The sequence below is a fragment of the Pseudorasbora parva genome, chromosome 7 (assembly GCF_024679245.1).
Source record: "Pseudorasbora parva isolate DD20220531a chromosome 7, ASM2467924v1, whole genome shotgun sequence".
NCBI lineage: Eukaryota > Metazoa > Chordata > Actinopteri > Cypriniformes > Gobionidae > Pseudorasbora > Pseudorasbora parva.
In genome coordinates this window covers 7,198,234-7,225,156 of record NC_090178.1, presented here as the reverse complement: position 1 = coordinate 7,225,156, position 26,923 = coordinate 7,198,234, and the positions used below count along the sequence as shown (strand labels likewise).

Below are 26,923 nucleotides of genomic sequence, written 5' to 3'. Positions count from 1 at the left end.
AGTTAGGGTGAACAGTTGAACACAAATAACCGAACAAGAATCAACTTTGTATTTGATTAAAAACACAAAGATAAATAATTACCTTTCTCAAAGTGCCACATGTCATAGAACTGAGAGATATTGCGGTCCCTCAGGTACTTCTGAATCTGCGGATGGTGATCGGTGACTATGTAGTCAACAGCTAAACCGTTAGACTCCAGCTTATCGAGACAATGCTTTAATCCCTCCTTTTCCATATGATAACTGCCACCAACCTCGTTGCTCTGTTATTGGGTACACATTTCAAAATGTAAGACTATAAACAACAACAGATTAAAGAAAGTATAACTTTTTTTTTTAAATGCTTAGGAATTACTAACCTGAACTAGTCGAAGATCCAGAATTTTGTTGGTTTCCATGCATGTGCATAATGGTGTAAAGTTTAAGCTGCCTCCTGCCTGTCATTGACTTACATACACTGTAAAAAAAAAAGTGTTGGTTTTTGTTGGTTTAACTTAAAAAAGTAAGTAACCTGGTTGCCTTACTATTTTGTGTTTATTGAACTTAAAAATTTGAGTTGATACAATGAAGGAAATTTGTTCAATAAATAGAAACTCAAAATATTTTTGTATCTGAACCACATAAAAAATTTGATAAATCATGAAAATAGCACTATTTGGCATGTTTCACTGCGTCATCAGAAATAAAACACACACAATTACCCAATATGCTTACAAAATCTTTTAATAATCTTTTAATAAAGGTTGTCGAATCTCAAAAAATGTTCATTGTATTAACTCAAAATTTAATTTCAATGAACTCAAAATTTCAAGGCAACCAGGTAACTTTTTTTCAAAATAATTTTTTTACAGTGTAGGCATCACTTCCGTGAAACCATGGATTTTTGAGTTAAGGGTCCGTGTTCATTTCATGGAAATCTGTGAGACCAGGTTGGCCTGAAAGTTACCTCCATTTTTTGAACAAAAAGTTGAATTTATATGTTTACTCTGCTTTCTGAAACATTACCCAGTCAGAATGATCTAACAGCGATCTGTGTTTGCTCAGAAATGAAACTTGCAGTGTGATAATGCGGGAATTCAACAAACAAGCTCACCTTGAAGGTTTTTCAAAAATCATTGAGTCATTATCATCTTTCTGTGGAGGACCAGGTGCAAGATGAAAGAATCTTACAATGACTCTCAAGCGGCTACAAGAGTCTTACAGAAACACGACTCGTGCTTCTTGTCCTTCAAAAAGAGAGCAATGAACACTGAGTTGCTCCTCCTAAAATGTATATGTGTGATAAAAACCATGAAAGCTCAGAAAGAGGCTGGGAAGAGCTTATGAATTTAGGCCAGCTAGTCTATAATTGGTTTTTATGAGGACAATATTCAGAGATTTGACACGTCACAGTCAGAAAAAGGGTCTCTTTTATGGAGATTTTGTCAAATATGACACATTTCAAATAAAATTTTAATTCATGTTTTCAAATAAAGTGTGAGCTAAGTTTGACATCATTAAAGTCCCAGTGAACCGGAAGTAGCATGTGAGTTTTCTTCAATGCTGTGACCTATTTCCAAGTGAAACGGAATATTAAGGGCAGGGTTTGACTTCAGGGCTCCTCCTCTCCATCTCTCGCTCATAGCAGTCTAACAGTTGGAGGAGAGTGGTTAAAGCATTTTCAAACCTAAGCCATCAAACTGACATCATCTGAGAAGGAACGCCGTTTCCAGACCGGAAGTTACTTCTCAGATTTTGATTATAGATTACCGCAACAAAATAGTTTTTTTTCTGTGTATTAACTTGCATGGATTAATTGTTCACCCTAAGACCTGTGTTCTAACATAGTAAATAGAGTCAGTTTTGATTTCATGAGGACTTTAAGGTCAGAAGGTTATTGGTTCATGCCAAAAGAGAATAATCATAGTTTTATTATAGTCAAAGTAGTAGTATGGTATTTTTAGTAAACCCACAGTAACCACAAATGTACTGTTGTTGTTGCAACTACTATAACCATATTTTAAATAACGTGCAGCATTATTCATTGTGTTGATGTAATTTCCACTGAAACAGAGACATGATGGGACATTTTGAACAGCTCCTTCCCTTTTTTAAAATAGCCAGTAGCGTTTAGAATCTCAGCTTGGCCAGGAAAAACTACAGTTTATTCCTAATATTCTCTTCGATTTTAGCTGCAGGTTCAGTATATAATGTAGGGGTGGGACGCTTTAGATTTTAGAGAGCATCTGATTGGACTAAAAATCTGATGAGACTCTAAAGATGTCATCAAAATCATTTGGTAGAGTGACTCGTGAGTAAGTTTTGAATGCATCTTCTAAATGCAAATTTAGTTTGTTTTGAAGCACACTAGCGTATAGATAACAAAACTAACATATTATACTAGAAGCAAAAAAAGTTACATTTTGATATCATGGGGACTTTAACCATGCTATTTGTAATAGCCTACAGTACTAATCTACCAAAAAAATATCATGGTTACAGTTTTACCATAATAACACTGTGTATATTATTTTTCATAATTACTTACATCTGGGTTTTTTAGCGTCTGTGCGTTTATGATAATTATATGATGATAGCCTACTTTCGTTTATGGGGGTTGTTGAAGGACTCTTATTTTGAAAGCACAAGTGTGTCAGCAGGTAGGCTATGTTGTGCTTCCGTGTTTTGCCAGTGTCAGGCATTTGATGATTTCGGTTGCGTGTTGAGGGGAGTTTTGAAGATTTCTGCTTCGCCGAAAGGAAGATTTCAGTTACAACTCAACATTCGTCTTCTGTACAAGCCTTTAAATCCTCCACAGTATGGATGAATTCCGAGTGTTTGGGTCTATGGCGGTCTTTCTGCTGATTTGTGTCGGATTTGGCGCTAGTGTGACAGCTAATGTTACAACTACAGCTAAACCTACAACACCTCCACCTGTTCACAAACGTATGTTTTTACCTACCCGTGTCGTCCTTTTTTATCCTATATTTCCATTTTGCTGTCTGAAAATCTTGTAATCATATAAATGTATTAAACATATATTGTTGTTATTATAGTATGGCTCTATAATTAACATTTATATATTGCTCTTTTATAATTTCTATAATATATTTAATATAAAACTGTTACTGTTTTAACGTCTGTGGTGTTAGTCATCAATATAAAAACACCTAAAGGACTTACACATAAGTAGGATTTACATATTTAGCATGTAACTAATTATTGATATTGATATTGAATGTCAATGGAAAAAATAAATATTTTTGAAGGACTTGGGCCTCTACAGCTATTTATTCAGCGGTAGATTTATTAAAGTCAAGCAAGTTATGCCCAATGAGCTGAGTTTCCAGATCATCTGGGCAATTCTTTTGGCTAAATTCAGCCCTTTAATTTTGGAGTAAAAGTGTTTTTTTGTCAGTGTTTTGTCTGATATGTATATGTTTTATGTTCTCATCCCAGCATGCAACACTCTGACTTCCTGTGAGACCTGCCTCTCCAATGTTTCGGTAAGCGTCTTATTTACTTTTTATTAGCCGGGTCATTCCTTTACTGTGCTACCATCTGAACTTTTCAAAAATTAATATTGTAACTTAGGGTAGTATTAATATAAAAATGTGTATCAGACTAATCCGCACAGAACCTGTTTTATTAATTATAACTTGATTATTTACCAAGAAACATGGAAGTGAGCATGATGTTTAGATAGAGTTAAAGTGTTAAATGAGGAATTGACCAAAGTTTATTTTCATATTTCCTTTGAAATTTTAATATTATTATAAATCTGATTTGTGTCATGAATATACAGAGGCAAACCAAATAACACTACAAAACATGCAAGTGTGCTTTAACCTTTAATCTGCATGCAAATAAAATGATAATCAAAACAGTTACAGTTTTACTATTGTCACAATTTGTGTCTGTACTTTTATGATAATTTTATAATAATACTTTAGTTTCATCTTTTGAAATGTTGATATCAGACTGACTTGTGTCATTTGAGTAAACAGAATTAATGTTTTAGACACAAACCAACAGCACAAAACATTACCAAATGCATAGATAATAATGTTCCTGCTGCTGTGTTTCTACCAAAACAGTGTCACTTTCTGAAAAATGATGTCTATAATAATAATAATAATAATTATAATGATTGTTTTTGCCATCAGTGTTTGTGGTGCATGACCAACAACAGCTGCACAAATTATCCCGTGTCGTATGTGATTCCGCCAGCGTCGGTGTGTAAACTCTCTCAGGCCCGCTGGGGTGTTTGCTGGGGTGAGTCAGATTTGTGTTCATGTTTTATCATGTATACTATTCAACAATAGACAATATACATGATGATTTCTATTATACACCCAGTGACCCAGCTGTTGAGATGATGGAAGTAACACTTTGACATTTGTGAAGTGAGATTTGCATTCAGGGCTGAAAGTCCCTCAGTTCAACTTCCTTTAAATGACATGGGGAAAGGCACCAGTTGTTTTGTTATGTCGTGGCACTATTTATAAGTCTTGAGGACATTAAATTTACTTGCTATGAAAATCTCTAGAATACTTGATTCTGATTGGTCACTCGTGGTATTCAGTGGTTAAATATTTCTGAATAATGACCTTTGTCCAGGGCAACATATTATAAATGATTGCTCATCTGTTTTTAATACCACTGTTATGTATGCAGTGCATGTTAGAATTATTCATATACTGTTATGGTTAAATGATAATACTAAATATGAAAGATATTTATTTTAAGCAACTTAGTTGACAACTTTATGCATTTCATTTGCCAAGGCAATATTTCTAATTTTGGTTTAGTTTTCCTTGTAATATTTATACTTTATTTTAGCTTTATTTAATTTGACAGAAAGTTTTGTACGGAATCCCTAAACTTGGGACATGGTGATGAAAAAAAATATAAGATGGGAGGAAAAAATATATATTATATTATTATATTAATATTGTTTTTACTCTATTGTGTTCTTTGTGAGAGAATGCAAAGTTTCTCGGAGGAACGCAAAACATTTTGTGAGGGAAACGCAAACATTTTAAGAGCGAACACAAAGCTTCTCGGGGGAATGCAAAGCATTTTTTAGAGGTCGTCTGGAACAATCGGTTATCTGCAATAATCCATACTGATAGTTTTTCTTGGTTGTGTCCATTGCTGGAGCAGCTGAAAAGGGTCTGCTGGTATCATAAAGTACAAGAGCGGCCTTTAGAGGTGAAATAAACTATTACTGACGCCTTGTTGAGTTTGTTTTGACACGTGGTGACGCTGCACATTAGGACACATCATATGTGGATTTAAAACACAATAAAACAGTATATTATACAGTAGATGTTTTCATATCATTATAAAGTGATGCTGCATTAAAGCTACAGTGTGTAACTCTTTTTGTTTATTCTTAGCTAAAAACACTTAGTTCTTTCAAAAATATATGTGCTCATTAATGTATATTTACTTCTTTCAAGTAATAAAATATTCTCGTAAGTTTATAATATGCCATTGAAAATACATACGGGTGAGGGGTTCGAATGTCGGTCGCCATGTTGCCCCTCCATCTTGAAAGTACAGTAGCCAAAGAGGGACATACCCGTAAATTCAAGCTTCGCCTTTCGCATTTCAACACTCTATGGTACCGTGTCTAATGTGAAGAGGAGGATTGCCATGTTAATCTTGGACTAAATGGGCCACCGTAGGAGTTAAAACGAAATCGGAATTGAGAGGAACAGAAACTAATATTCACTGGATGGTCATATACCTTTACACCGCTAGATGGGGGAAAATATCACACAGTGGAGCTTTAAGGGAGAACAGCGATATATTTGCTGTCGGGGGTGAGAGGAAGCTAACATTAGTACTTCAAATGGTTAATACATGAAAAAAATACATGCAAGTCTGAACTAAATGTTTATTGGCCCAGATTGTTGTTATCTATTTGCATTAGTTTATAGCTGGTTGCTTTTATTCATTCAAAAAACAGCAAAATAGTGACATGAGAGAAAAAACTGTAGACAGAAACATATAAACAAATATGAACGCATTCGATTTCACTTCTTTTTTATCATCACTATAATACATAATTTGCTTATATTTAGCTTAGATCGGCTTTTGATTAGAAAAGTTTGATTAGATCTAGTGATCTAAAATAGAATCAAATATAGTGTGAGAATATGCATACAATATCTAAATATTTAAAGATAGCCATTTTTTTAAGGGATGGTTCACTTTAAAATGAAAATTGTCATCTTTTACTCACCCTCAAGTTGTTTCAAACCTGTATGAATGTCTTTCTTCAGCTGAACACAAGGGAAGATATTTTGAAGAATGTCAGTAACCCAACAGTTACTGGAGCCATTGACTTCCGTAGTATTGTTTTTCCTACTACGGAAGTCAATGGCTCCAGTTAACTGTTTGGTTAGTGACATTCTTCAAAATATCTTCCCTTGTGTTCAGCTGAAGAAAGAAATTCATACAGGTTTGAAACAACTTGAGGGTGAGTAAAAGATGACAGAATTTTCATTTTTAAAGTGAACCATCCCTTAAAGCAAGACTGTTGTATTTGAAATGTTGACTCATTAAAGTAAGATTCCACTTGGCAACTGTTAAGTTGTCTCTAAACATTTGGTAATGTAATATGAACTAACAGGTATTATTAATAATATGTTTATATTTAAAGTACAGTACATTTTCATGGTTCAGTACTTTATGTAATAAAGTCCAGAAGTTTCATATGTGCTAAGTTTTTTTTATTTATTCAGTATCTATTTTAAAACCAATCGGTTGATTAATCCAGGGTTCGACATTCATGAGCTTGTCCTTCGGTCAAGTAAATCGGTCATTCACTTGTCTGAGTAAAAAATTTGCTTGCCTGGAAGAAAGTTAGATTTATTGTATTTGTGTGTTGTAAATATAATTTTTTCTTTAGCAATATTCTCACCAGTGTTCAGTCTGCTTTGACTTATTTAAATCTGCATATTTGTGATATTTTTACCTTTTATAAAAGGATTTTCCCCCTAATCTTATTAAATATAGGCTATGCTTCAGGTTTCATATTATATTCTTACATTTTATCTATACATTCAATTAAAATAAGACACTAGGCGAAATGAGCATGGCTCATTTGTTTCAATTTCTCCTTGAGAGACTGCACGAGCATCAACAGTGCAACCTTGTTACCGTCAGGTCATTATATATTATTATCCACTATCGATCGCCACTTACAATAAATGAATGCAGAATCATTCTTGTATTTTGGTGATTCCCTATATATTTTTGCTATTGCCATTTTAATCCGCTTGTCTGGTCGGGCAATTAAAATTCTCTTTCACTTGCCCCTTTAAAAAATCCACTTGTCCCAGACAAGCAGACTAGCGTTAATGTCGAGCCCTGATTAATCAGTTATTAGCCAGCGTGGGCCAACCTAGATATTGTTATCGGTAAAGTCCATTTATTGGAGAACCTTTAACATTTTACAAGCAAGTGCAAAGTTTATCAGGGGAACTCAAAAGCATTGATAAATATTTTTTCCCTTCCACCATGGCTCTCAAGTTTTGTATCTCTGCATTCTCTACAATTATAGATCACAATATAAACTCAAATCAATATTTACCTATTAGTTATTTATTTATTTGGTAAATAGTCATGTAATAAATGATAACACATTCAGAATATAATTCACAAAATAAACCCCTTTAGAGTGATATAGATCCTGATGTTGAGCTTGAGCAATGATGAACGGCTTTATTTTCTCACTTACTTAGTTTCTCGCTTCTACAATAAAAGGCTCAAATGTTTCTCTGACTGTCATATAGCAGCACTTAAAATAAGTTTCAGGGTTACAAAATCCCTTAAGAGAAGATATTCAGACAGACACAACCTTGTGGATTTATGGTGATGTTGAATTGAAAGTGAAATCATATCGCATGGGATCACACTGATATGTTCTGTATGATGAATCGCATTGCTCATGCTCACATGATGACAATAAAAACCATTGCACAACTCTTCAATCATGAGAACGGTCCTGTACCTTGCGCTATCAGTAAATGTCCAGCAGGTGTCAGGAGTGATTAACACACTGTGCTTCAATAGTGTCCATGAAGTTCAGTGTTGTGATTTGTTGTTGTTTTGTGTTGTGCCAGTGAACTTTGAGGCTCTGATCATCGCTATGGCCGTGGTGTTGGGTACGCTGCTGCTGGCGATCACTGTGTGCTGCTGCTGCTGCTGCTGTAAACGCAGACGCTCATCAAGGTGACAACATCTACACAAACAGACTTAAAGGAGTCGTTCTCTGAATGAAAATGTCCTGATAATTTACTCAGCCCCACATCATACAAGATGTTTATTACTATCTTTCTTCAGTTGAAAATAAATTAAGCTTTTTGAGGAAAACATTCCAGGATTTTTCTCCATATAGTGGACTTCAATGGGCTACAACGGGTTGAAGGTCCAAATTGCTGTTTCAATGCAGCCTCAAAAAGCTTTACACGATCCCAGATGAGGAATAAAGGTCTTACCTAGTAAAACAATTAGGCATTTTCTAAAAAAATAAAATTAAAATCTATATACTTTTTAACCACAAATGTTGCGCTGCACTGATTGTTATGTAATCATGTTGGAAAGGTCACACTTGACGTAGGTGAAAGTTCTGATCAAGTGTTTACAAAGCAACAAGCAAAGACCAGGATGAACGGCCTTCACGAAAAAAAGGTAAAGCAATGATGTCGAACCAATTTGAAGTTGGAGGAGAAAATGAGATGGAGTTTTTCGCCCTACAGCGGTACTTCCTCCTAAGTGACGTGACCTTTCCAACGTGATTACGTAATGCGTGGTGCAGAGCAGCAAGAAGCAAATACATTTTTTATTTATATAGCACAATAAAAACAGTAGTTGACCATTGTGCTGGACCGAAAAAGAAAGACAAAAAATAAATATTTAAAAAAGACACAGATGAGATTAAAAGTCAATGATAAAGGGATTTTACCAATCAGAAACACCAATCAGAAAAAAAAAACGTCCTTGAAACTTAGTTTTTAGTTGTACATTTTTTAAATTCTGTGGAGATCTGCGGTCTTATGGATAGAGGAAGACTATTTCACAATTTTGGGCCAACATTAGAAAAAGCATGGTCACCCCTCCACTTAAGTCTACATCTCAGAGCCATCAGCAATCTTTGTTGAGATGTTGAGACCCAATAGAGTTATTTAATTTCAAAAGATCAGAATTATATTTTGGAGCTATTCCATTAGGGCTTTAAAAAAAGATTTTAAAACTCAATTCTGTAACAAACTGGCAGCCAGTGCACTGAATATAAAATTGGGGAAATATGATTACACTTTTGGGTACCAGTCAAAAGTCTTGGTGCTGCATTTTGAACCCTCTGAAGACGACTAATATTGGATTGACTCATTCCAATGTAAAGAGAGTTACAAAAGTCAAGACTAGATGAAATGAACGCATGGATCACTCTCTCAAAATCTGATTTTTTATTTATTTAACTACAGCGTTTATCTGTTTATCAAATTTAAGGGCAGAGTCAAAAATAACACCCATATTTTTAACAGAGTGCTTTACACAGGGGACTCAATCTCCCAGGTCTCCATCAGAAGTACATGAAATACCTGAGGGGCCAAACACTATAACCTCAGCTTTGCTCTTGTTGATGTGCAAAAAATATTAGGGAAACCAGGACTTAATATCAGACAAACACGCTGATAATGAACTTTGTGTTGTATGCCTTTAATGGCAAATCAATTTGGTTGTCATCAAATTTATAATTTTTAATATATTTTTAGAAAATGACTAATTGTTTTACTAGATAAGACCCTTATTCCTCGTCTGGGATAGTGTAGATCTCTTTGAAGCTTTTAGAAATTTTGACCTTTAAACTGTTGCACCCATTGAAGTCCACTATATGGAGACAAATCCTGGAATGTTTTCCTCAAAAACCTTAATTTATTTTCGACTAACGAAAGAAAGACATGTCCATCTTGTATGACATGGGGGTGAGTAAATGATCAGAAAATGCAATTTCTGAAGTGAACCAACCCTTACCACTTACCAGATACATGTCAAACACTCACATCAAATATGTCTTTTAAAGTCGTTCATGTCAGCATCAGTGCCTCTTTTCTCTAAATAGTCACATTCACACCATCAGGTTTCACATCCTGCTCATAGCTGTGATGTGTTCTGTGTCAAAATATTAACCCTGTAAAGCCTGCCATGTCCCATTTTTTGAAATAAAACAATTTATTGAACCTTTAGAGAAAAGACAGGCCAAAACTGAGCAATAAAATGCAATTTGCAGATTCTGATATTCTAAGGCCATATAGCTTGTAATGTAAACCAATGAGACCAATAATACGTTTTGGTGAGATGATATTTAAATGCTTCGTTTTATGATCAAAGCTCTGTATTTTATACTGTGGAGGGCAAAACACGTATTGCAGTGCAATATAATGATTGAGAGATAAAACCTGATGGATCATATTTGATACTCACACTTGAACATGGATATTCAAGTAAACCTAAGTTGCTTCAGTAAGGGTTCATCTTGAAATATTACTAACAATGTTAGTTATTCTTACACTTATTTATAAAAATCAGTAAAGATTTCATGACACGTGAACCTTGACCTGAAGGTGGATGTTTATACAATGACACTAAAAGGCTTTTAACTAGATAAACAAGTATAAATTATGAGTCAGATGACAGAAGGCATATATAATATTGTGTGCAACCGTTTTTCAGGAACGTTTTTATTATGCTAATTGTTTAGAAACCTTGTTTATCATTAAATATAATACAGAAGCGTTATAGGGTTAATGAACACAATTACATTTAGTATTGATGAATATAGAGTGCCCTCCACTAATATTGGCACCCTTGGTAAATATGAGCAAAGGCAACTGTGAAAATAAATCTGCACTTTTTATTCTTTTAATCTTTCATTCAAAAAATTATAATAAATGTTTTTTTCTTGTTCACCTTGGCCACAATTATTGGCACCCAGTTATTGCAATGTCCTTTTCCCAAGATAACAGAGTCTTCTTTTGTAATACCTGATGAGTTTGGAGAACACCTGACAAGAGATCAGAGAGCATTCCTTCTCTCTACAGATCCTTCAGATTTCCAGATCCATGTTGGTGCTTCTTCTCTTCAGTGCAACCCATTCCTTTTCTATAGGGTTCAGGTCAGGGAACTGGGATGGCAGAAGCTTAATTTTGTGCTCAGTGACACATTTGTGTGTTGACTTTGTCAACATTTGTCCTGATGGAAGATCCAACCCGCAGAGGCTGTCAGGTTTAGTTTTTTTATCTCTTGGTATTTGATAGAGTCCATGATACCATGCATCTTAACAAGGTGTCCAGGACCTCCAGCAAAACCCCCACAACATTAAAAGATCCATGGGGTACTTTTTATCTCTGTTAGCACCAGAGCCATCTGGTGGGTTTGCTGCCAAAAAGCTCTTTTTTTTTTTTTTTTTTTTTTTGTATCTGACCAAGAACCAGTTCCTGTTTGAAGTTCCAGTCGTGTCTGACCACTGAATATGCTGGAGTTTGTTTCTGGAGGAGCAAGAAGGATTATTCTTGAAACCCTCCCGAACAACATGTGGTGATGTAGATGCTGTTTGATACGTTTTTAACTGAAAACAACTGTGCCATTGACCGACAAAAAGTCAATAGCACAGTGTTTTTGTGTTGTTTAAAGGGTGTGTTAGTAATATGCGGCTATAGACGGGTTCGCAATGCGCATACACTCTGCTTGTTACACCCCACAGGGTTGCGCAGCATCACACAAACATTTTTAAATATTAAAAATAAAAGGATTCCTATCCGTAGAAGTGTTCAAGAGAAGCGTTCAGTCTTTCTGCTCGCAAATTCCCACCATGGAAATGGCGAATCTGCCATGGCCTGAGTGCAACTGGCTTTTAGGGAATGAGAGATGAGAGACTGATTGGTTTATTGCACGTTACGCCCAAAACAAACCCATGACTCATTAAGGGACAACCCTTTTGCACCATGTGCCTGGCGCGCCGTCCGTTTTTTTTATCATGATTGTTTAAAAAAAATGTTTTAATGAAAGATCAAAAGGATAAAAAAAAATGCAAATATATTCAAAGTCGCCTTTGCTCATATTTACCAATATTAGTGAAGTGTACTGTATTTATTTATTAAGAATAATGTAAGAATTTAGTTTTCCCCACAGAGAGGATTTTAAAAGGAGCCAGTTTGACGGGTTGTAAAGGGCATGTCTGTGTGACAGGCAGTCAATCAGAGATGATATTATTTGGCAAGCCGTCCTGCTCACCGGCTTCATGTCAATCACATCTCATGTGATGAAAACACAGACGTGCATTACTTAAAGAAGCAGTGAACACTTCTCCTACCTCTTATTATTGCCTTTTCAGCTCCATCCGCTCCTGTGAGCTTGGCTTGAATGTGGAATGTAATGCTTTTACAGAAAGACTACTGATCATAGTTTAATTTTTTGCTCTCTTTCTTAGTAAATTATCTTTTATTGTGGTTCATCATTGAAGGGGAATTCATGTGGTTGGAGTTTCTGTGTTTCAGTTTCAGTGATGAAGTAAAGGTGATCGTCCTAAAGCTGCTGATTCTTTGTCAGAGTGTAGTACTAGTTGTTCATGTTCTTGGTCTCAGGAATACTTTTTCCAGTGGCGATGTTCATACAGCCAAAATCAGTTGATAGTCTGTATGCCAGGTTAAAGAGATGTATTTTAGTCTTGCTGTAGGGCCCTATCATACACCCAGCGCGATGTGGCAGCAGGCGCAAAGCAGTAGTTTTTTGCTAGTTTCAGCCCGACGCAGTTCTAATTTTTTCACATTCTGTGCCACGTTGTTTAAATAGCAAATTAATTTGTGCACCCATGGGTTTGCAGGTTTGAAATCACATTTTTATTTAGGAAAAATCAAAGGATTCCTCATTGGAGAAATGTGCAGTTTTTTAACACTCGCAAATTCCGCCATGTAAATAGGCATTCGCAACTGGCTTTTAAAGGGATTCTGAGTTGAGACTGTTTGGTTTATTGAACGTTATGTCCAAAACACACCCATGACTCATTAAGAGAATAGGGACAAACCCTTTTAGACGACCATTTTTCCCGCCATTAAACTAGCAAAAGTGGATTCGGACCTGCGCCGTGCACTTTTGACCATGTGCTCAGATCTTTAAAATAGGGCCCTTAAATTGACAGAGTGTGTCTGCTTCCCGAACAATGCTAGGAAGGCTATTCCAGAGTTTGGGTGCTAAATAGGAAAAGGATTATAGTTTTATATTCTAGGTTTTTTTAACTAGCAAAGACCACAGACACAAAGGACTATAATGTGTTCGCTCAAGTTCTGAGGCGCTAAACCATTTAGTGCTTTGTACTGTATGTAAACTTTAAATGCTCATCCAAATCACAATTGAAAAAATCATTCAAACAGGTGATTTTGAGCTGTATATTCTCTGTTTTCTCACTGGTTAATAAATATGGTTAAATAAGCTTCATTGGTCAATAACATGTCCAGTTTATATTTCACCCTAACCTCTAAATAAAGAGATAATCATTTATTCTGTATAAAATATAAGCCTATTTATAAGAAACATTACGATTAGTTTGCATTGCAACATTATTTAGGTGAATTATTTAATGTCAATCTCTCATGTATTAAATAAGTGTGGTGAAAATTGTGATTTATGTTGGTTTATTTTCAGTTTCGACCGTGATGATGAGCAGTTTGCCCGGAGAAGAGAAGAGATCAGACAGCGAGCTGATGAACGGTGAGTAAATCTCACGCCTAGGATCAGACAGGCACCTGTTGATCTGAAGTGGATTCAGTCACATAATGCGTGTGTGTGTGTGTGTGTGTGTGTGTGGCTCAATCGGTTCATTACGTGTGTTGCGTGTAAATATGTCTGTAGGGTCTTTCAGCAGCTGTGCTGCACTAACAAGGTCACTTCTGTGTCAGACGCTTGAGGCGGAGCAGAAATCTCCTTTTGAACTCGAGAGCTCAGATTAACCAAGATCAGATATCTCTGCAGGGTCTTGATGGATTGTGTGTGTTATGCATCTGATGTACAAATGTGCTTTTGTTCAGCATTTTTATCTGTAACAACAGTGTTGCTTCTTTAGTATGTATCGTAAATGAGTAAACAGTATCACAGTGCATTCTTGGAGTCTATAGATTGTTACGGCATGTCACTTGAACACACACGCACACAATATTATTCATATAATATAATAAATTATTTTTTTTTTAAGAGGAATTGAAAATGCTATAACGTAAACAGGAAAAATGGTTGATTAGTAATGGTTAGTTTTATTAATTTTCCCCCCTTTTTTAACTGTTTAATCACAATATTGCCTGCCTTCTCTTTGAATATTCTTTGCACAAATATATGTCCCATTGTGTAAGTTTAACGAGTTGCGACTGGTGTTTTATGTTGGTTTAAAAGTTTGGGATCAGTAATATTTTATTAAATTTTTTAAAGAAATGTATACTTTTATTCAGCATTCAATTAATAAAAAGTGACCGTAAAAAACATTTATAATTTCAATTAAATGCTGTTCTTTTAAGAATACTAAAATAATGTTTTCATTTATTAAAATCATAAATGTTTCTAGAGCAGCAAATCATCATATTCTAATGATTTCTGATGGATCATGTGACTCTGAAGACTAGAGTAATGTTGCTTTGGAAATTCAGCTTTGATCACAGGAATAAATTACATTTTAAAATATATTACAATAAAAAAAGCTATTTTACATTGCAAATTTTTTTTCACAATTTGACTATTTTCGATCAAACAAATGTAGCCTTGTTGAGACGACTTTCAAAAAAAGAAAAAAAGAAAATCTTACTGACCCCAAACTTTTGAATGGTAGTGTGACTTTCTTTTCATAAAGATCCTTTTAGTTTTTATTCACTGTTGGTCTAAGCATTTGGCATTCCAGTTTAATATGGAAATCTGATCTGATTGTGCTCCCTCAGTAGATAGATACACACATGTAAAACAGTAACCGTTTGGAGTCATTGTTGTGGTGTTTTGTGTAGGATTGTGGAAGCAGCAACAGATGGCTAACAGCTCCGATGATTGTTCTCAGATCAGCTGCTCATAAAGCTCCGGCTGATTTATACGGCACTTTTGTGCAGATACGAAGCGGCCGCGGGTTCGTATGGAGACCAGTCTCCGGCTCGGCCCATCTTCTTTATGGAGTGTAGAGGGAATGAATGATGTACAGGGAGCGAGTGGTGTCGTTCAGTGTGTCACACACCCATAAAACACTGCTGCTCGTATTTACGACGCCCCACCGCGAGCATGTGAAGGAATAGATGGGCTTAAACAAAGACATGAACTCGACATGAATCATCTGGTGCAGCCCATGTGCTGCTCTTAAGGACTTGTCCTGTTTTCACTTCTGTAGTTTTTCCTGCTGAAATTAAATCCAGATACGTTTGATTCGTGTTTTCTTGTGCAAACTATTTCTTTTTTTTTATTGGCCAGTGGTGACCAACACAGTATCAAAAGTAAGAGCAATATGGGCACAACTATGAACATTATAGTCTAGATAAGAAATATGGCCATTAATTTAGCTTTTGATTATTTCCTGGATTTCATGCTTTTGACAACGCAAATTGTGTTCAGCACAAGCCATACTTTACCTTGTTATTTTATGCATGGTACATAACATGTCCACGTTGACATCAGTCTAACACTGTTTCTTAACCTAACTACACGTGCCGCGACGCCGCAACACTTGATAAAATGGATCTTTTCCATGTTAAAGATACGGTTTCTATTTCTGCGACATCACGGCTGTAACAACAATGACACAAAACATATGTTTATGTGCTTTATTTAACGTTAAAAACGTGTCATGTGACTTTGAATATAATTTAGTGTTCCCAGCTTTGTAACATATTCCTACTAAAAGCAACAATGGATAATTCACCTCAGATCTCGAAATTAAAGGGGTGATGAATTGAGAAATCAACTTTCCCTTGAGCTTTTGATATATATAAAGCTCATGGTAATATAAGATTATCCTGTAAGTTTCAGAGCTGAAAACTTGATTTTTAGTCAAAGAAAAGCGTTTATAGACACCAGCCCAGAAAACGATCGTGAGCTTCATCCTTACGTCATCGCGCGACAAAACACACACCTTTACAGAACGTCTAATCCAGCAGCCAGCTCGCTATACCTCGCTAGCCAGCAGCAATAAACATGCGGAAGAAGATAGCAAGATATTATGGACGAACACAGTCGCTGCATAAGCTTCCTTCGGATCATAATATTAGGAATGTGTAATATTTCATTTATTTTTAATGAAGTTCCAGCTCACGTGTGGAAGTCTTGTGTGTTCGCTTCATTTCACCGCTGAATCATTTGTAAACTAGTCTCAAGTGCTGGATTTGCAGACACAATGTTGTGCCTTCTATATTGGGTCTGACAGAAATGGTGCAACACACTTATGTGAGTAAAACGTAAAATGTAAATTGTATATACCAAAATGTATTCCCGTTGGCTGAAATTCTTTCTTGATCTGCGTGCGTGCGTGCGTGTGTGTGTGGTTTGCGCATATATTGACCGATCGTTGGGGTGCGGGCCATGTAATACAATAGTGGGTGAATGAGAAATAAATCGTTGCAGTTGCCGCTTTAATAATCTCTCCCTCATGTGAACTTACACTGGGGCATAGATATGACAGCAGAGCTGAAGCTCATTAATATGCTAATCTTCTCCAATCCTAGCCGTGGGCGTTTACTTCCAAGTCTCCAGTGTGGCACGCCCATCAAAACCCAGCGTTCAGGAGAGAGCCTCAAAACCAGTGTAGAAAATACCCTATTAACTTATTAGTTATGATGTTTTTGAATGTAAAAACCACACAAACGTCATTAGTTGACCCCAGACAACAGTATAAAAAAGAAAAAAAGCCTGTTCATGACACCTTTAAACAAATGGAAACAAAAACATTCAAACTGTGAGCAAACAAGTATATTCTATGACAAAGATTGTTTTAGTGACAGACAGTATTTTTTTAGTAATGTTTAAATGGCGTAATATTTTTGAATTTAATTATGTACTTATCCATTTCCTTGCGAGTGCCGTACACTAGCCATGAGAGCCCGCCCACATGCTGTTCTGATTGGCTGTGGTTTTTGATTGATTTTTCGTTGCTTGTCGCTGGAATCTTAGCAAGTTTTTGAAATGGTCTCCGTGTAAACAACAAAAACGTGAATCTGTGAAAACGATGGCGTCATGCACATGAATATTACATGTTCAGTCTATAGTGTTTCATCACTAACTTCTGGCCTGGCAGCAGAATTCAACGTTTTTAGTCGTTTTCACAGATTTGTTGTCGTTTTTGTTGTATAATGTACCCTAATTTAAAGCCATGGAATCAAAATTTTAACTTATTTATTTATGGAATATTAAAGTTTTTATTTTAAATGATTTATCCATGGATTTATTGTAAATTTGTGTACCTCATAATCTTGAATCAAAATAACTTCCCCTCCCTCTTGCAGCACCATCTCTTTTCTGATGTTGTGTTTACTGGCATGAGGGCGGGGCAATCTGTCACTCACATGAGATCGACCAGTAGCGAGCCACAACCATCCAATCAATTCCACAAGGACAAAATCAAGTCCCGCCCTACATTTTTTTTTCTTATTTAAGGAGCCGTTTCACTCAGACATGCGTCACAAAATACTAAAATACAGTCACAACTTCCATTAGAAATGAGATCAGTTCAATTGATTTTGCTACAAAATACAGCTCAAAACAAGTAAAAGGACGCAAATAACTGTTGGTTCACAGAAATTCAGTATTTAACGCCACAGAAGTCTGAAGTCTCGGTAGAAATCTGTATAACCTAGACCAGTCTGTCAAAACCAGTTAGTAATCTCTGGTTACTGTCTATTGCAGGAGGGTGGAGAGGAAGACGAAGCATGATGAAATCCGCAAGAAGTACGGTGAGTCACGTCAGTCCTGTCCTTCTGTCATTAGTATTCATAGTCTACTCATTATGACTCTTTTCTGGGTCATGAAAACTATGAAATAACAGAAATAAAACTATGGGAATACATGTGTGTTGTGTAGTGCTGCCTGCTTTTACTTCACTGTCTGCTCCTAAACACACACTGTTGAAATAAAGTTTAGTTTTACAAAGAAATTCATACACTGCTGTTTAAAAGTTTAGGGTCAGTAAGATATTTTTCATGGCTTATGCTCATCAAGGCTGCAATTATTTGATCAAAAATACTAATATTGCGAAATATGACAATTTGAAATCAATATATTTTAAAATATCATTCCTGTGATGTCAAAGCTGAATTTTTAGCAACAATCTTCAGTGTCACATGATCCTTCAGAAATCATTCTAATATGATGATCTGCGGCTCAAGAAACATTTATTATATTATCAATACTAAAAACAGTAGTGCTGCTTCATATTTTTGCATAAACTGTAATATATAGTTCATTTCAGGATTCTTTGATTAATTGAAAGTTCAAAAGAACAGTATTTATTTGAAATATAAATGTTTTTATCATGTCTTTACTGTCCCATTTGATCAATTTAATGCCTCCTTGCTGAATAAAAGTATTGATTTTAATCTTACTGACCCCCGTCTTTTGGATGCCAGTGTATATATCCACAGTTAATATTTATCAAGCAGAACGTTTTTAAGAGAAACAAATTCAGTCCGTTTGTCTAAACTTCTCTAAACCACTAAAGCGTGAGCAGACGGTCTGCAGAGGTTGTGACCCGTGTGTTTGTTCACACACTAATGTATTCGGGCCGTTGATGTGGAAGAATTTGCTGGAGAGAATTGCACCAATAATTGTGGGTGAGATTCAGATTGATCTGCTGCACTGACGCAACTCGAAAGTGCTCAATTCTGCAACAACTTCTTAAGTTTCATTATTGGGTAAACGTAGTTAATGCATCTTCGGTTGTTCTGCTCTTATGGGACATCCTATGGAGTTGTTTTCACACAGGTCATCATGTCAGCTCTGTTTGTCTTTATTGATCTGGTTCATTTTGTGGCTCTCAATAATGCTTGATTCAGCAGATGCCATTTTTCAAAACGATTGACTCGTGATCAATGCTTATGTGGCTGATTGGAGCAGAGGAAGTGTTGTAGTGATAGTTACTGATTGCCAAATAGCAGTTGGATAGTGGTACTAATTACTTGGACTAAAACATAATTTAACACATTACTTATGAATTACAGTAAGTACAAGGTGACTTAAGGACAACCTTTACCAGATGGACTCGTCCTTACAGTTCGTTATTTAAGATCAATTATCTGTGCAATGTGGAAAACAGCACATGCATATTAAATCAGATTGCATTTACTGAATATTTTCTAAATGAAATTGTTTAGAAAATGCTCAAAATGCTAAACATTTATCTGGTCTTAAGTAAAGACACTACAGGCAAAACCATTGTTTTCTTCGTGCACTGGTCAATTTTGGGCTACTTTGCTTCCATAACATGCCTTCTTTCAGACTTATTTATCTCTTTCTGACTTTATCTAGTCTGAAATCTCCAGTTCAGTAGCTTAACATACACCAAAATTTACAGTTTTGTTATCATCTATATTCTCAAGTTTTACAGAGATTTTCAAATCATTTGCATAAAACATTTTATTAAAATGTTTTAATAAACATTTTATTTCTGTTGACAGTATTTTCTGATTTATGGAGTGATAAAAAGAGATCTCCACTCTGTTAAACCTTAAACTCTAACATATTTGAACATAATCATACCTGACTTTATTCCTGACTTATGTTCAGATTTCTGTTCTGGAAATGAGTGCATATAATGCCTAATTTGCACACTTAAGCATACCATTTCAAAACGTTTAATACAAAACAATTGTCTTAATGGGGAAATTATGGTGATGTATATTAGTTATATTTTTCTTTACCCTATTCACCTGTAGTGTCTTGCCTCTAAAGTTTAAAAGTGCAAGGGTTTGAGGAGAGAGATGCATTTCTCTGTAATTTTTTCTTTTGTTCTCCACTTTTTTGGTTCTTAATAAAAACCTGGCTGGCTGGTTGACTCGCGCTTGATTAACTCTGTGCTAATTAGCACTGGTGGAGAAGCGAGAAGAGCCGTAATTTATGTGGTGGTAAAGCCCTGGGTCCCGTCCCAGCGCTGTAGAGGAATGAGGTGAGATGTAAATGTATTTTGCGCCTCCGATCGCAGCTCCTGCAGTGCGTGAGTGCGAGAAACCGAGAACGGGGTCACCAGAGCCGCAGCGTTCAGAGCGAGACGAAGGGCAGGAGGATGAACCTGCGAAAATACATGCGACCTTGAGATAGGCTGAAGGAAGCTGGGCGTGTGGGTTCATGCCGCAGAGGAACGATGAAAATGACCTGAATAAGAGAAACGACAGAGCGATTCTTTTATAAGAAATCATGTAAAACTACATAGAAACAAACTTCTGTTCTATTTCAAAGTGCTCCAGTTATGGTTTCTCAGTTAATAATTTTCATGTTGTGTGAATTATAGCTTTGTGAATGTAAAAGGTCAGCTAGTTTCAAGGCTCGATAAATCGAGTCATTGTCTCTCTAAAGAAACATCAGATTCTGAACTGATACTGAGTCGTCAGTAATTCCAGTCTTAGTTCCTGCTCAAACCTACGTAGGTTTGAAACTAATTTTCATAATGCTCGCCTATGATCTTCATTGGTTGCTTACGAACATCTACTTTGTCCCGCCACTGTAGTTGCAGCTGAGGCCTGCGTGAGTTTGGTTTGTGTTGTCGTCGGCATGTCATGAAGGCTCTACGAAAGCAAAAACACTTTTGCTGTACTTCCAAAGGATGAGATTGATGCAGTAAACCCGACACCATCGTTACTGTTTGTATCACTGTATCAAGTGTTGAAGAAGATCCAGAGCTGAAAACCATGTATGGTAATGGCCGTTTCACTTTTTACATGCGCTGTAAGTGGTCGACCAAGCATAACAGACCGGGCCATCTGACCAATCAGAGAAGAGTAGAACAATCGCAACAGACTGGGCCATCTGACCAATCAGAGAAGAGTAGAACAATCGCAACAGACTGGGCCATCTGACCAATCAGAGAAGAGTAGAACAATCGCAACAGACTGGGCCATCTGACCAATCAGAGCAGAGTAGACCAATCGCAACAGACTGAGCCATCTGACCAATCAGAGCAGAGTAGACCAATCACAACAGACTGAGCCATCTGACCAATCAGAGCAGAGTAGACCAATCGCAACAGACTGGGCCATCTGACCAATCAGAGCAGAGTAGACCAATCGTAACAGACTGGGCCATCTGACCAATCCGAGTGATGAATCCTTTATCGAACTGATTCAGATACTGAGAGAAGAGGTGATGCTGTGAGAAAATTTAAGGTTTTTTTTTTTACCTTGGATGGATGCAAACATATATTAGTGGAGACCTCTAAAACAAAATGAGGAACCTTTAAAGTATCATAATGAGGCACTTTAAAAGCTATGTCCAAGTGGCAACAAACGGCCTACAGATGCATTCATGTGACTGCAGTGCATGCGTTTGACATTCTCTGTGAGCCGGTGAAGACGATGTTCAAAGTAAAGAGAAGATCAAAGGACGTGAGCGCACTCAGAGGGCTTTATCACACGCGTTCGAGTGTGTTCGGTGATGTGCAGAATAGATGCTGAAGGACCTGAGGATCCTGAGCGGTTAGATGTGACCCTCATGTCCAGTGTTGTGCTTTCACATGGTCCTGTGTGGATTTTATAAAGCAGTTTGTTGACGATTTGTGTCTTATGATTTTTTTTTCAAGGTTTCATATTCTACAACTGTGCAGTGGTTTACAATATGGTTTAATTTGTTCAAATTAGTTAATGTATTAACGGTCCCATAGAAAGCATTGAGACAATATTTTAAATGGTTCTCTGATACATAGAAGGTTTGTAGCTTAGGTAAGGGCAAAAATTCTCCAGATACGCTTTGACATGTCCATTTACAACCCTACATTTTATGGGCTGTTATTACCTTATTTGTAAGGGATAAAAATGAATAATAAAGTTACGCTCCACTCTGATTGGCTGTTTCTTCTCTGTACATCAGCACAGCGCAGACGGATCCTGATGATTATGAATGGAACTACAAATATCAGCTAATTTACCATGCTAAACAAGCTTACAATTAATAACAGTACACAATTCATCTGTCCTTATAACGCAGCGCGTTAAAGTTAATGATAAAAAACATTACTTTTACTTTGAAGGTGGGACCTCACTGAATCAGTGTGTTTACATGCACCCTCATAATGGGATTATAATGGTATTTTGGCAATATTAAGATTAAAATTACAAGTAACGAGCTCTAGCATTAAAAGCAGCGGACAAGTACACCCTTAGAATAAACAGAACCATATCGTTCACTGGTCTGGACACAAATATGGTTATCTTTATAGTTATCGATCTTTGTGTGAATGAGTCTTATCTACATTGTGTCCAGGTTACATTTCATCTCAAATAATCTTTTAAAATTTCTTTAGGTTATTTGATACTATGAACCCAGAAACTGTAACTGTTTCCACATCTTGCGGCAAACTAAAACTCATTTTTGTAAACTTTGCTTATTCAGTATAAAATAAAAGTCATTGATGTCATTGTCTGAGTGTGTGGTGATGCTGCTCTATTATGACTGATGGTTTCTGGGCCGCGTCCTCATTGGCTCTGCTGTGTGCTGGTGCTTCCTGTGGTGAAGTGTGTGTGTGTGTGTGTGTGTGTGTGTGTGTGGATGACATGACAGCATGATGGATGGAGGCCTCCGTTGTGTTTCTCCTGCTCTCAGCAGTCTGTACGCCAGGGAACGGGTGTCTCCGACCCTGCTGCTCTCGCACATGGACACACACACTAGCGTCTGCCCTCGAAAGGACGTTCAGTGTGAGATTCTGCCTGTGTATCTCTTAATACAATTGCACAGCAACAGGGTCCAAAACAAACACTCGCCAAATGAGAGTAGAAATTGACATTGGCTAATTAGCTTGTAACTTTTTTTATTTATTTTATTTATTTAAGGCAGTACACTGAATTTTAGGTGATTTTGCTTCCATAAGTTTTCTTTCAGACTAGTGGAAAGAAAAAATCCTAAATAGACATTTAAGTGTATCTTATTGCACTTTATCTATTTGCATTTGTAGATTTCAGTTCTAATGCACGTTTTTCTTATGCTCTGAGACAGAATCTCCACTTTAGCAACTTTACATACACCAAACGTTCTAAAAATATGGTGAAATTACCTATTTTCTGATTTATTGAGCGATAAAAAGAGATATCCAAAATTCCTCTAACTTTAACAATTCAGCGAAATGAAGCTTTTTAATCTTTCAAAATAAGAAAAGATAAGAAAGACATTGAATCTTTGAAATTTGAATCTAAATTTCTATTTTAGAAATGTATGCAAATAAGGACATATTTAATTAGATAATGTATCTTTTGCATATATAAACATAACATCTCATTACAAACCAGTTGTTTTAAAGGGTTAGTTCACCCCAAAATGAAATTTGTGTCATTAATGACTCACCAACCCGTAAGACCTCCGTTCATCTTCAGACACAGTTTAAGATATTTTATATTTAGACTGAGAGCGTTTGCAAGTGTATGCACACTATACTGTCCATGTCCAGAAAGGGAATAAAAACATCATCAAAGTAGTCCATATGTGACATCAGTTAGTTAGTTAGAATCTCTTGAAGCATTAAAAATACATTTTGGTCCAAAAATAACAAAAACTACGACTTTATTCAGCATTGTCTTCTCATCCAGTTTGGTTTTCAATCCTCAAATAAAGATTCAAATGGTCATGAATCAGCGTATTGATTCATGATTCGGATCGCCAGTGTCAAACTGCTAAACTGCTAGCCTAGAAATCTAAACGCACCCTAGCGGCAGCAAATCTAATCTGGCGCGAGTATCGTCTAGCAACAGAATACCTTCAGAGCTTTAAAAACCAAACTCTGGTCAGGCCAATCACATCGTGTATAGAGTCTGTGGGCGGGGCTTAACATAATGACGGCAGAGTTGCGTTTGCGTGCTACTATAGTAAACAAAGAAGCTGGCTAATGGAGGTCTTTCGAATCAGCTTTGACCGCGACTCTAGAAGTAAAGCTTTTTTTGAGAAAAGAACAAAGAACGGCACTGAAGTCATTCTTAAAAAGGAAGATGTGTTTGTAGTTTTGTCGACCGGAAACGGCGAAAGTTTAATCTGTCAGCTCCGCTTTACCTTCGTTGCTCTGGTTGGTTGTAGCGCTATCCTATCGCGTGCAGAGGGAGTTTGAAAGACAACTGTTTATCCCGCCCCTCGGATTGAGCTGTCAATGGTGAGTTTCCAGACCAAACATCTTGATGTGGGTCTGGCTTGTCAGGCTACCAAACGGCTGAAATCACGTGACATTGGCGATCCGATTTACCTTTCTAAACATGGACAGTATAGTGTGCATAAACTTGCATACACTCTCGGACTAAATATAAAATATCTTAAACTGTGTTTCTGAAGATGAACGGAGGTCTTACGGGTGTGGAACGACATTAGGGTGAGTCATTAATGACATCAATTTCATTTTTGGGTCAACTAACCCTTTATTGTACTGTGATTAATTGACTGAGAAAAGTAATATCTGTTAGTTACACACGTAAAGTCTTCTCTTAAAGCAAAATTTAAGATGAAAGTGACTCTATTATGCAATTTAAATGGATGCAAAACGTATTATTAAAAAAAAAAAATATATATATATATATTAAATACAGTTTCATGGCTGGTCAGAAACATTTCTATCCGTTTTGGACCCTTTATGTCACGTATCCATCAGATGTGAGCCAGATCCGCTGCTCTCAGCGGTGCACATGTCCGAATCGACCCAAGGTTACGGATGAGCTGCGTTCGTCTGCTTAAAACGCGTCACGTCCTCCGAAAACCTGCTGCACCTCCTAACCATCAGGGAGGTGAAAGTTTAGCGGCTTTTCCTCTCCCATCTGCCCTTGTGCAAACAAGCAATGTGTGTGAGTAGAATAGATCTCTGTGAAAGTTATATCTGCTACTTCTACACAAAATCACCATAAAACGTATTACAGCTTCAGCTCCCCGGAGCAACACGGGGTTAAAGAAAAAGTTCACTCAAAATAAAAATACAACTGACAGAAAATATGATGAATATGAAACCGGTTCATGTGATTGTTTTAGTGATGAATTGCTTACTGTCGATTTGGGTAAAAGCATCTGCTAAATGCATGAATGTAAATAAAAATCTCTCTCGTCCTTCTTTCTAGGACTCATCCCAGATTCCGACCATCCCTACAGCAAGTTCGAGAACGAGTAAAACCGAGGGACCGGGCGTCCAGGAATCACTTCACCAGATGCTTTGCTTTGCTCTTTTGAGACGCGTCAAATCACTTTAGGTTAGATGAAGTTGGATAGCAGCCGAAACTGAGATTAACCTTGTCTGCTCTTCCATTGGTTAGTTATTGGTCTCTCTCTCTCTCTGTCTCTCTCTCTCTGTTCTGATTTGACTCTTGCTGAATTTCACACACTAGTATACTACTCTCAATACTTTCATCATATCTTTGTATGACAGAAATATTGTATACTAGCATGTGAATTCTTTTTTTCTTTTTTTTTACTCTAAACACGACAGAATCACATTTTAATTGCTTTGGAAGCAAATGATGTAAATGGCCAAAATGGAGTGAAAATATTTTGTTTCTTTGTTTTCTTGTAGAGAGACTTGTTCACAAATATGAAGATTCTGTCATGATTTACTCCCTCTCGTGCCATTCAAACCTGTATCTCATTGATGCACAATTAACAAGAGACGGACAGTTGTGAATTATTTTTACTTTATCCTCAAGTACATTTTTTCAAGTATATGTACTTTATTAGTGGTCTTCTTTGGAAAACTGTTACTTCACAACATCCCAAAGCATGATATTGTACTTTTTACTGCACTATGTTTCATATTGAATATCTTTAATACTTAATTACATTAAACATTTAGTACTCAAGTAAAAGTAATTCAAAGTTTTGCTTGAGTACAAGTAAGAAGGTACTACTTTTTAATGTAATTAAGTATTAAAGGTAAAAAAACAACAACAACCTTTTAATTATGAAACATAATGCAGTAAAAAGTACGACATTACACTTTGAAATGTAGTGAAGTAAAAGTTTTCCATAGAAAATAAGTGATATATATATATATATATATATATATATATATATATATATATATATATATATATATATATATATATATATATATATATATATATATATATATACACACACACACTTGAAAAATTGACTTGAGTAGAAGGCAAAAATACTTTATTAGTTTCTGCCTTTGCAATTTACAAGAATCTTTGTGAACAACAACAGTTCATACTGACTTTCAAAATGATAAGAAAGACATTAAATATGGCATAAAGTTAGAGGGTTTACTCGCCCTCAAGCCATCCTAGGTGTATATAACATTCTTCTTTCAGACGAATACAATCAGTCACTTACGAAAAAAAGCATAACTGGTGCAATGTATGATGTCGGACGAAGAAAGAAGAATGCCATAAACTCCTAGGATGGCTTGAGGGCGAGTAAATTTTCATTTTTGGATGAAGGATCCCTTTAAAATGTCTTTTGTTTGCATCAGAAGCCATAAAGTGCGTCGTATGAACTGCCGGTATGATGTTTTCTTTTTGTCACTATGACCTACTGTAGAAAAGACCTGCACTCTCCTTTTGCATCCCAGATACAAAGTGATTTGAAACGATATGAGGGTGAGTAAATAATGACAGCGCTTTCATTTTTCCACGTCTTTTTAAATCACTCTGCGAATGACATAGACGTTTGTATTTATACTGTGTGTTCTTAACATGTTCTAATAAAAATGAGCTTCTACTTTTAAATAAATAGTGCT

General features: G+C 36.2%; 1 protein-coding gene across 1 annotated transcript; it reads left to right on the top strand.

The window, feature by feature from the left end:
* The first annotated feature begins 2,640 nt into the window (after positions 1 to 2,640).
* Positions 2,641 to 26,219, top strand: LOC137083561 (pituitary tumor-transforming gene 1 protein-interacting protein). The gene is made up of 7 exons (XM_067449521.1): positions 2,641 to 2,925; positions 3,439 to 3,485; positions 4,146 to 4,254; positions 8,118 to 8,226; positions 13,696 to 13,761; positions 17,911 to 17,957; positions 25,287 to 26,219. Exons 1-7 carry the CDS (start codon positions 2,799 to 2,801, stop codon positions 25,334 to 25,336), a joined length of 555 nt encoding a protein of 184 aa, XP_067305622.1. The 5' UTR covers positions 2,641 to 2,798; the 3' UTR covers positions 25,337 to 26,219.
* Positions 26,220 to 26,923: the final 704 nt, after the last annotated feature.